The sequence below is a fragment of the Benincasa hispida genome, chromosome 4, assembly GCF_009727055.1.
Source record: "Benincasa hispida cultivar B227 chromosome 4, ASM972705v1, whole genome shotgun sequence".
Classification (NCBI taxonomy): Eukaryota; Viridiplantae; Streptophyta; class Magnoliopsida; order Cucurbitales; family Cucurbitaceae; genus Benincasa; species Benincasa hispida.
Window position 1 is genome coordinate 11,890,271 of NC_052352.1, and position 12,672 is coordinate 11,902,942.

At 34.8% G+C, this 12,672-nt stretch overlaps 1 protein-coding gene across 1 annotated transcript in view; it reads left to right on the forward strand.

The window, feature by feature from the left end:
* The window catches only part of LOC120076069, a 2,282-nt gene extending 921 nt beyond the window's left edge, over positions 1-1,361 (forward strand). The window contains exon 2 of the mRNA XM_039029851.1: positions 962-1,361. Within this exon, the coding sequence (XP_038885779.1) occupies positions 962-1,361 (400 nt within the window). The remainder of the gene's footprint in view (positions 1-961) is intronic.
* The last annotated feature ends 11,311 nt before the right edge of the window (positions 1,362-12,672 follow it).

Below are 12,672 nucleotides of genomic sequence, written 5' to 3' on the forward strand. Positions count from 1 at the left end.
CTGGATAATGTGCCCCTTAATATATCGCTTTGGCGGAGATGGGTTGTACCTCCGATTGGGACTGCATATGGGGAAACGAATGCGATATCAGTCTACCTAACTGACTAGGAAGACTGGCGGCAGCTCATCATAGATTACCTTGAGCATGGGAGTCTCCCGGATGACTCCTGTCGTAAAATCGAGGTTCGCAGGAGAGCCGCGCATTTCATTTACTACAAAGGGGTCCTATACCGTCGATCCCTTGAAGGACTTTTCCTTCGATGCCTCAGTAAGGAAGAGTCAGCAAAGGCTTTGGAGGAAGCACACTAAGGCGTATGTGGTGCGCATTAAGCAGGACTAAAGCTACAATTTCAGCTGAAAAGAATGGGTTATTATTGGCCGGGAATTATCCAGGACTCAATGGATTATGCAAAGAAATATAAAGCCTGCCAATATCATGCGAATTTCATTCATCAACCGCCCGAGCCTCTACATCCGACCATAGCCTCGTGGCCTTTTGAAGCATGAGGGCTCGATCTAGTCGACCCTATAACACCTAAGTCGACAGAAGGGCACTCCTACATCCTCGCAGCCACTGACTACTTCTCAAGATGGGCTGCGGCTGTCGCGCTAAAGGAAGCTGAGAAAGAAAACGTGGTGGATTTTATCCGCACTCATATCATTTATCGGTACGGTATTCCCCATTGGATTGTGATGGATAATGGAAGACAATTCTCCAATTGTTTGATGGATAGGTTGTGTGAAAAATTCAAATTCAAGCAGTACAAGTCATCCATATATAACGCTGCCGCAAATGGGTTGGTTGAGGCATTTAACATGACATTGTGCAACCTGCTGAAGAAAAATTTTTCCAAGTCGAAGATAGATTGGCAGAAGAAGATCAATGAAGCGTTGTGGGCTTATCGCACCACTCACCGTACCCCTACAGGAGTCACCTCGTACTCTCTCATTTATGGGGTAGAAGTTGTCCTTCCTTTGGAAAGAGAAATTCCATCGCTAAGAATGGCAGTGCAAGAAGAGCTAACTACAGAGGACAACCCAAACTGTTGCTTCAAGAGTTGGAAGCACTGGATGAAAAACGATTAGAAGCTCAGCAAGCGCTGGAGTGTTACCAGGCGCGAATGTCTAAGGCCTTCGATAAGCATGTAAAGCCTCGGTTCTTTCAAGTAGGTGATCTAGTAATCGCCGTAAGGAGACCAATTATCACGACAAGACATACAGGGAATAAGTTTACACCTAAATGGGATGGGCCCTACGTTGTCAAAGAAGTCTACACAAACGGAGCGTACAAGATAGTTGATCAGGATGGGCTAAGAATTGGCCCAATCAATGGCAAGTTTCTTAAGAAGTTTTACGCATAAAAAAAAAAAAAAAAGAAAAAAAACCTTTGTACGAACTACGTTACGACTTAATCCCTGTCATTATAAAGGGACGTAGCCAGCTTAAAGAAATTTAAGTTCAGTCACGTGATGAAAAAAAATATATGTGCATGTACATGAGTAAAAAAAAAAATATAGATAAATAAACAAATAAGAGAAGCAAAAATTTAAAAGAGGCTACAAGGTGCCAGAGAACATCACTGAGAAAATGACAACAAAAAAACACTTCCATTTAAGATATTCAACACTACAATAATCGAATTCTTATGCCTAGAAGTATGCCTAATCCAATAAGATGAGCAACATCAAGTCAAGGTACCCAGTGGTAGTTCCCCAGCTCATGTTGCATGGCTTCTAATACATGGCATAGGACATCAGAAGCTTTGACATGCTTGTCAGAAAGGATTGAGGTGGTCTCGATCTTGTTTATCGCCCCCCGCATCTCCGAGGCCTCAAGCTTATGCCGAGTCAAAAGGTCTTTGCTCTCAGAAATCAGTTGCGATATTTCGACCCGTTCGGCCCTGATGGCCTCCAACCTGGCTAGTAGTGTCTCTTCTTCTTGTAAGGCCCGAGAGTCGCGTTCAAGTAGCGCCTTTCGTTTAGCAAAAGTACTACTCTCATCATACAGTATTTTCTCCAGATCAGACTTAGCCTCCTTCAAATGTTGCTCCTTACTTGTTTGAGTTAACTGAGAAGAATAAGATAACTAAAACTAATTATACTTATCCACGTTTCGAAAGTACTCATCGGCAATTTTTCTGAGAGGAGGGAGGTTAGCACCACAAATGTTGGAAATGGCTCGGAATATCTCATGTGTTTCTTTCTCTAGACTAAGAACCTTCTCGAAATGAGTACGCATGATCTTCATGTGCATAGTCTTCTACATGACCGAGGTTGCATGGCGTCGAACGTCGGAAACTATGGTGGCAGCATAGAACTCGAAAACCTCTGGGACGATCGGAGATTGTGCCCTATCTACTTGCCTCGGGAACTCACTATCACTTGGACTTGCCAAGACCTTTGACGCTTCTCCGGGTTGGAGAACCCTTCCTACCGCAGGCACCAAAGGGGAATTAGTTTCCTTGGCTACAAAATCTGAAGCCTCGATGTTCCCGACAACCACTGCCTCCTTGACATGAGGGATGTCATCGAGGATAGCACACACTGGAAAAGACCTTGGCACGGGATGCACCGGCAGCGCTTCGGAGGTACCAATGCCCTCAATGGCTGAGTCAACGGAAAAAGAGACCACCAAAGATTCTTCGCTTCGTGAGGCTTCAAGTCCTTGAAGAGAGAGGTTTAGGGGTGACTGCAAAAAGGGAGACTAAATGTAAACCGTACAATTAAAAAAAAAAAGAGACGAGATGAGAGGACTTATATATATATAAAGGGATGACATACCAATAGTTTGAGAGTGTTAGAAGCCACCAGATCATTCTGAAACCTCTCAAGAAAATCGGCATCCAAGGCCCTGTGCTTTTTGGAGGGTTGCTTTCAACAATGATCACCGGTACTATTATGACTGTCCTTCTCAACTGGTTTGGAAGCGTCTTTTTGTGCGATCGTCGCCACCTCCTCAGTTAGGCGAAGTTGCTTCCCCCCATGGTTGATCCCTTTACCTTTGGGTAATCTTGGCAACGCTGGGGGAGGAATAGCACTAGTCATTAACAAATGACGATTCACTTTGAAGTAGTTCTTGTGCTTTGTTAACCACCAATCCTTGAACCGTGGGGTAACATGAGTGTGCGGATCCAATGTACCGGCATGAATACCTGAGACGAGGGCTTGCATCTCGTGCATACTCCCCAGTAATGTAAAACGTTCTTCGACATAGGGGCGGGAGGTATTCCCCCTATATCATTCAGAATGTTCTGATGGAAGCCGAACTGTTGGCCGAAGCGAAAGGGACTATACGACTCCATAGTTCGGAAATTTCCACACTGGGAGGATATGTAGCCTGATCGCATGCTAGAGAAATAACTGGATTTCAGAAAAGATAGGTCTCTATTGTCAGTTAGGCGTTCATGCCTGCTCTTGTTAAGAATGCTTGCGTGCCACTAAATACTGGCTCCGCTATGGATCAATTCCCGTGCCTCGTACTCGTCGAAGTAAATTGAGCTACCTTTGCCAGAAAAGTAGGCCATCTTGGGACCTCGAACAGCTGCAGGAATAGGGTAATGCGTGTTGAAGTAATGGGCCAGCCAATTATAGACATAATGCATGGGAAAGTGAAAGTCCATGCGTCCGATCGGGTTCAAAGCCTCTGCTATCAGCCCTAGGCCATGATAGATGTTGGCCAAGATCGGAACGACGAGACTATAAACACTCCCGTGAGCCATCAAACTAGCCATTCTGAAGACCCCGAGGCAAAGGTAACCTCCTTTATGGGGAAATACAAAAAGGCATAACCAGTAGGATAGAAAGGCGGCCAGATAATTTTAGTCCTTCAACTCGTCTTCGACCTCTAGCTCTGCGAATAGCATGTGTTTCCCTGTTTGACCAATCTCGAAATACAATCTGCAAACCGTCAGGATTTTGCATGGACCGAGACCGAGAGGCTTTCTTTTGCTTCCGTGTAACGGGCTTGTCATATTTGTGAGCCCCTAGGAACCAAAAAGTGAACTAGGAGCTGATAGACACTGAGAAGTCATGCTTCGAGGGAGTCGTGCGATTTTTTCTCTACGAGCACACTATCGAAAAATACGCCTGAAAAAGGTGTTCACACATCTTTGGCAAGTACCTCTCTTTGTCGCGGTGATTAGTTAGCTCTTTTAGGGAAGGAACCACCTCCTCGTAAAAGCTTCCTCTGACCGAAAGGCCCTCGAGCAACCAGAGGTCCCATAAAGAAATCGATGCTTCACCCACTGCGGTATGGAGAGTGTTGGTTAAAGGGCATCAGGCTTCACAGAAAGCTCAAACTATGTCACCATTGCGATCATACGTGTATCATGTTGTCGTCTAGACTTGCCCAATGATCAACGAAAGGACTGGCTAATGATTTTGCCACAAAAAGGCTAAGTCCTTTCTTCATGGGCTGACTCTGGTCTTTAAGAATCACGAAATGCCTCTCATCAGATGAAACGTGCTCGATGAAGTGAACCATTGTTCTGCAAAAAAAAATATCATAGGGGGATAAGTTTCAACCATTCAAAGAAAAAAATAAATTAAAAAAAAGAGAAAAATAAAATCCCTATCTTCCGTGACAACTTGCTAATAGAAGGGGACTAGGGTATCCGTAGTAGACCCTTCTAAGATCGAATGGGAGAGTTGTAAGTCTTTGTGGAGCCCCTCCTATGACGACCTGGATGCACGAGCGGCGCATAAGGCAGACCTTTCCAGGATCCACCCTAGGGTGACCGAATGGGAGAGTTGTAAGCCTTTGCGGGTCCCCTCCCATGACGATCGGGATGCACGAACAATGCTACAAGGCAGACCTTTCGAAGATCCTCCATAAGGCGATCGAATGGGAGAGTTGTGAGCCTTTGCGGGGCCTCTCCCATGATGATCAGGACGTACGAACGATGTTATAAGATAGGTGTTTCGAAGATCCTCCCTAAGGTGATCGAATGGGAGAGTTGTATGCCTTTGCGGGCCCCTCCTATGATGATCAGGATGCACGAACGGTATTACGAGGCAAACCTTTCAAGGATCCTCCCTAGGGTGATTGAATGGAAGAGTTGTAAGCCTTTGCGGGGCCCTCCCATGACGATTAGGATGCACAAATACGAGGAAGAACATGTACACCAAGGAGTCGGTCACATGGACGTGAGAGAAAAAAAACCCACCCTAATTACTGACGGCCGGCGAGATTTAAAAAAAAATGGTTGTGCTCTTTTAAGTTACGCTTCAACTCCTACAAAAAGTAAGGGGGGGCAAGTTAGTAGAAAAAAATATATTGAAAAAAAAAAAAGAAAACAAAAATCTTCTTTAAAAAATAGGGAATAAAAAGAAACATGTGAAAAAAATGAAGGAAAAAAAAAAAAAAGAAAGAAAGAAAGAAAAAAAAGGAAAAAAAACAGAAAAGAAAAGGAAATTGTGAAAAGAAAAAAAAAGAGATAAAAAAAGAAAAAAGAAAAGGAGATGGTGAAGAAAAAAATTTTAAAAAGGGAAAAATAAGATTTTTTTTTTTTTTTTAAAAGAGAGAGAATAAAAACAAAAGAATAAAGAAAGAAAAGAAAGGGAATTTGTGAAAAAGAAAAAAGAGATAAAAAAAAAAAAGAAAAGAAAAGGAGATCGTGAAATAAAAAAAAATTGAAAAAAAAAGGGAAAATAAGATAGTAAAAAAAATAAAAGAAGCAAGAAAGAAAAAAAAGGAAGATTGTGGATAATTAAAAAAGAGGCAAAAAAATAATAGAAAAAAATCTAATAAAAGAAAACAAAAGAAAAAAAAATTTAGAAAAAAAAATATATATATAAAAAAACAAAAAGAAGGGAAACCCTAATTTCCATCTCCCTCTTTTCTTCTCACTTTACAGCTGCCCCCCTCCCCTTTTTTCTTCTCACTTAAGTCGCCCCTCCCCTCTTTTCTTCTCACTTACAGTCGCTCCCTCCCCTCTTTTCTTCTCACTTCCCTCTTTTCTCCATCTCTCACTCCGTTCTCAACACTCCGACCGTTCCCCTCCCGCATTCATCCTATTAGACGGAAGGCGACCACCGAGGATGTTATGTGCGGGAGCCAAAGCTAAAAAAAAAAAAAGGACGCCCAAGCAGTCGACACACCCAAACAGGCGACGGACCGATTCGACGACAACTCGTGATGGTGGACTCCTACGACAATTATGAACAGGCAGCCGTCTCCCCAAGCAATCCAAATCGGATTTGCAACGACGTGCAAACTGCAAAGAACGTAAGAACAAAAAAAATCACACTTCAAGATGAAGAAAATCATGTGTATATATATAGTTAAGTTCGGGCAGGATTTTCTACAAATCATTTGAAATTTGATAAGATCATGGGTTATCTGAACTGAATACTGGTTGTTGGGTTTTGGAATCCCGATTTTAGCCAAAATTGGTTAAGATTCAAAAAAAAAAAATCGCTCAGATTTTAGCCGCACAAGTTTCTTTTGGATCTTGAACCTTATGAAGGAATGGAATTTGAGTCCTGTTGGCTGTCACTTGTTGAAGATATGATCTCAGGGATCATAAGTGGCTTTAGACAATATACTCTACTCGGAGGCAGTGGGTTCCGATGTATTTGCTGGACTTTTTTTTTTTAAGTGCTAAAAGACATTAAGGACCACAAGTTGCAATTATCTATTAAAGTGCATAACATAAAAATTAGTATGAAAGAGGGAGAGAAAATAACTGGGTTTGAAGATAGTGACAATGTTCATTTGATTGATGGCTAATATTTTCAGATCAGGATCCAAATTCAAATTAAAGTTCTTGGTCGGAAGGAAAATTATGTCTCAAATCAAAATTCCACCACATTCAACTCTATCAAATCCTATAAGCCTTAATAAACTCCGAATTTATCAAAATCTTAAGTCTAAATTTCAGGCAATATCCAATTATTCAAACTTTAGATTGAGATTCAATTACACCCCAAATTTTATTCCAAATTTAAGTAAAATGTTTTTGGGTAAAAATTCAATTCCACTCCAAATCACCAAAATTTGGGGTAAAATTCAAATTAAATTAAGGCCAATTTTGAGGAGGAGCCTTCATTTTATTAAATTTTAGGTATATTTCAATCTTTATATGGTGAGAGAGTTTAATTCAAACCCAAACAAAAATTTTAGATTGAATAAATTCTTCTCAAGTCAAATTCTAGCAACAACAAATGAAAATTGGGAACAAAAAGTTACCGTTCCAAATTGTGAGTACCAACAAAATCACACCCGAATATGTCAAAATATAGACATATTAACATAGACCGTGGCATAATCGAGTGTTGTCTCAAATCAAAATATAGATACACTCCAAACATCCACCATATCAAAGTCGAATTAACGAAAGAAAAGTCAAAATTCTACTTTAAATTCAAATGAAGAATTGAGTACACTCCAAATCTAAGAAAAAAAAGTTGTTAGTATCTGAGATACTACTCAAGAATTCAATTTGCAATTAAATTGGAGCATAAATTCTACTTTAGTTCAAATTAAAGTTTACTCGGGAACAAGAAAATCAAGGACTGAAATTCATCTCTTGGCAAAAGTGTGTCAAACAAACAAAATTTCAAATCAAATTCTTAAGCTAATTTCTCATATTTTGGTCAAAATGATGCATCAAAATAAAGGTGTTAAAATCCCACTTTGATTCCGAATTATCTTTTTGAGATCTATCCACCGTATAGACGTGCATAAATCTCGAAAAGAGGGCACTTGTTGGACGAGAAATTTTGGACTAATCACAAGTTGCCACGTCATTTACTAAATTAATGACGAATTCCTAAATCATTAAATTCGGGTCCAATTAGTAGTTGATGTATGTCCCGAATTGAATTGAAGACAAATTTCGATGACGCCATGTAGTTGAATCAGATGAGATTAAATTGGCCCAATTTGATATTATTATTGGATATTATTTGGACCCAAATTTAAAATCAGACACAAAACCAACTAATTGGGCCTAAGGGCTAGGCCCATGGACCAACTAAGCCCAAGCTCACAAAGTCTGCCTGAGAACTCTATAAATAGATAAATTCTCTTCATTTGTAGGGGCAACATTTTCTACATTCAGAGAGCCTACTCCAAGCTTTCAAGGCTTACGCTTTTTTTCTTCAATTCTTCAAGTTAAGCACATCCATCCAACTGAAAGAGAATCAGAGAATCAAGTGAATCAGAGAATCAAGTATTAAAGATCGAACACATCGCATCAAATCAACTTCAACATCAATACTAACTCAAGTTCAACTCCACGAAGTACGTTTCTCCAGAAGCCTCATGTGAACAAAAGTACTTACATTTTTTAGAACATTCTCAACTTTTCCTCTATATTTTCTTATTCCCTAATTTTTTCAAATTTGGTTTCCTTTCAACTTCCTTACATTATCATACATTATCATATTATGTTTCAATCAAAATAGAAAATGCATTTTTTTATTTTAGAAAAAACATTCAGAATATTCTCAAGTACTCCTTTTCATATTTCTCTATTTCCTAAATTTCTCAAGTTAATCTCATCTCTTACATTTCCTAATCTTCTCCATCCAAATAAAACTCTTAATTTAAATTAAATTTCTAATCTTCTCCATCCAAATAAAACTCTTAGTTTAAATTAAATTCTAAAAATATACCCCTGATATGAATTAAACCAAAAAAAAAAATGAATTAGATCAAGCATGACTTGCATTTTCTTAAAGTAAAATATTAAACCCTTTGTTGCCACAAACCTCAAAATTCTAATTTTAATATTTATGTCAATATTTTTTAATTTGAAAAAATATTTCTTGAAATAATTGGGGAAGTTAATATTTTTATTTCAAATATTTTGTTTTTTCTATAAAATCATACAATTATTTTAAAAAAGAACAAATTATTATTATTATTATTAATTTCAATTTCAATATTTATGTCAATATATATTTTATGGTAATGAAAAAACCTATATTTTATAATTAATATTTTTAAATCAATCTTCTTATTTTCAAGATAATAGTTTATTCTATTTTATTCATTAATTCAAGGGAGGTTAATAAAGAGTTTTAACTTACCTTATATTAGTTGTAGTTATAAATTTATGACATCATAAAAAAAAATATAAGGAAAATAAATATAAACTATGAATCACATGCGATTTGAAGATATAGTTTTTAAATTGAAATGAAATTAAAAGTAGGATATCAAATTTTACAAAATATCTCACTAATATTCTCCCCATATCTCATTTCTCTAAATTCTCAAATTGATCCTCCTCTCTCAATCTCCCTCAATATTCATAAAATAAAATCTCTTATGTGGATTTAGAAAAAATAAAGTAGGTACTTACAAATATTCTCAACCTTTCCTCCATATCTTCTTATTCCCTAATTTTCTTTCATATTTTTCTCTTCCCTAAATTTCTAAGTTAATCTCATCTCTCATATTTCCTCATATTCTCCATCAAAATAAAAGTCGTAATTTAAATTAAATTCTCAAATAAATGCCTAATGTGAATTTAAAGAAAAAGATTGAATTACATCTAGGATGACTTGCATTTTTTTTGTTTGATAATGCTTTTTTCGGGAATGTTGAGAAAAAAATATAGGGAAGAAAACACATGCAATAAAAAAAAAAAAACTACGAAACAAATAACAAAACAAAAGAAAAACAAAGGATTCACACATGATTATAAATCAAAATAAAATAAAATTAAAATTTCCTAAAAAAATAAATGTAGAATATTTTGTGGTGAATTGAAGTAAGGATGGTTTTTTTTTTTTTTTTTTTTTCTAGAATAGTGATGTGAGTATAAGAAAAAGATTAATGGTTTCTTTATGCAAAGACATTTTGACAAGTCATCTCCTTTGCAGAGAGGTGTTTTAGGAAAAGATATCATTGGTGAAAAAAAAAAAGGCTTGTAGCTAACTATTAATTATTAAAGGAGGATATAATGGAAATATGATTAAAAATCAAGGACAACATAGGAATGTGAAAATTCTCCTACTTATACTCTCTTTTAGTATAGTATAGATTAATTATATTTTTTCTTTGTTAAAATTATAGTATTAAATTTTCATCGACATATCAATATTTCCATTGATATTTCTATGTTTCCATGGGTTCGATATCGACATGATGGGTTAATCAATTTTCATTATATAGTAGAAAAATCCATAAAATATAAATAAATAAGCAACAAAATGTCACTAATGTAAATATAATATAAATAATAAACATGTTAACTTGTTTAAAAATCATAAAATGTTTATTTACTAATTTAATTTTTTTGAATTTTTTTATAATTTTTCTAGAAATATCCATCATAATCGACATTTTATCAACATTTTTATCGAAAATTTCATAAAATTAACACATCGATATTTTCAAAAACTTTATTAAAATTAGTAGTTAAATTAGTGAAAATTAAATAGATGATATAATTTAGAATATTAACGAAATTTAGAGTCTAAATTAAAAGTTTAGAGCGAAAATGGTACAAAGTGACAAGTTTAAGGGCAAAGAAATGGTTCTTTTTTCAAATATCTAAATTTACAACTAATTAATAAAGTTTAAATTTAAATACTTAAATTTAAATACTATTTTTGTTTTTCTACTTTCAAATATCCAAACTTCATCCATATACTTTAAATAAATTTTGAAATTAATATTCATAGTTTATTAAATTTTATTTTTCTAAATAAAAAGTCTTTATTAATATTCTCTTGATAAATTGTGAAAATATATTCACATAGTGCATTTTCTTGCATGAAAATTATTATGATCATTTAGTCAATTTTAATAATAATTAACTTTGAATGACTAAATCGAAGATTTATTTAAAATACATAAACTAAAATTAGACAATTGAAAGTAAGAAACTAAAATAGAATAACACTCAAAATACAATGACCAAAAGGATATTTTAGCCTTAAAAAAAAAAGAAAAAATTTCAAGGAAAGAAAAATTTTCATACTATTTACAGAAAAAAAAAAAAAAACACTGATACACATCGATAGACTTCTATCATGTCTATCATATAGTATCAATGATAGACCTCTATCAGTTTCTATCACTAATAGAAGATAATGATAAACTTCTATTAATCTCTATCCAAGAAGATTGAATTTTGCTATTTGTGTAAATAGTTTTCTTGTTTTTCTATTTTTGAAATTTCCTTCAAAAACCATATTAACTTTTACACATAAAATAATGTTGAATAACTTAATTAGTATCAAACGGTAGTAGGAGCCAAAATAACTATAACTCAATTCTTCATTCTTTGGATGCCTAATATATAGCAACCAATAAAGTTGTGGTGTTCATGCTTCATCATGGTCCCCCATACTTTTAGAGTCATAATCTATTATTTTCTTATGCGGTTGGAGGGCAGAGGACCACTAATAATTAATTTACTTGGATTATTTCAAATATATGAATAGCAACTTTGCAATTTTTTTTTTTTTCGCACTAATCGTGTCATTGAAGATATTTATTTTGTTTTATAAATCCGTGATCATTTCTTTATCTAATTAATATGCTTATTTTTATTCTCCCCTTACAAATTTCCATCCAAAAGATTTTATGAAACGAATAATAAAACTTGGAGGTAAACTTGAAAAAACTTATTGGAGAAATCTAGTTTTGCATTTTAATGTGAAGGGTGTTTTTTTTTCAGACTCTCATCCATATATGTTTCAAAACATTTATATGAAAAAATTGGGGTGATATTGCAACTTTTGTAATGAGCATAACTATTTTTTAAATAAGAGACAAAATTTATGGAATATATTTATAATTTTAAAAAGTTTAAAGACTAAATTTATAAGTGAACCCTCTTACTATCTATGTATATATTACAAAAGGTATTGGAGAAATAATCTAAATATAATATAATTGATAATTTTTTCTTTACTCCACAGAAAACGTAGTAGATCCCTCGAAATAAAAAGGTAGGCCCCATTTGATTACTTTTAGTGTTGGTTACTTATGTTCTACATTTATACTGACACATGAGCCCTATATCCAATTTGATTGATGAAATAATGTAATCTGATTAATGAATAAAGAGTAATCAATCCGATTGCGTTTGAGAATTACGTCCCATCGTTATCCTTATTGTTGTAGTTGTCGTTACAACTACCATTATTGTTACTGTTACAATTGAAAAATGATCAATTTTGACATTTTTGCTGTTACAGTTACTGTTTAGCCGTAGAGGTAGAGGTAGAGATAACGATAATAGTAAATTTGACAAAATTAATAATTTTAAGTAAATGATACAATCAAAATCAACTCAATTACGTTTGTGATTCAAGTTCATTAAATTTGATCCATCAATAAAATTTCTTTACAATTATACCAATTTTCATTATGGTTTAATAAACATGACCTTAGTTCAATATGAAGTGAGAGATTCAGGTGAACCTGCTCAGTTTTCCATATGCAAGGAAAACTATAAAAATATTCCAAAATTATATAGAAAAAGACAAACGATCAATTTTCATCCAACAATAATTAATCTTATCGATCTCATTCAATAAATTTTCAAATAGAGAGAGTAATGGAGAAATACTTCATTGTTTCTTGAGGTTGGAGGTTATATCTCGGGTCCATGTAATTGTTTGTACTAATTACTAAAAACAAATAATAATAATTAATTAAGGAGAAATGGGTAGGTAATTAAGCGTCGTAAGTTACTATTAGACGCAA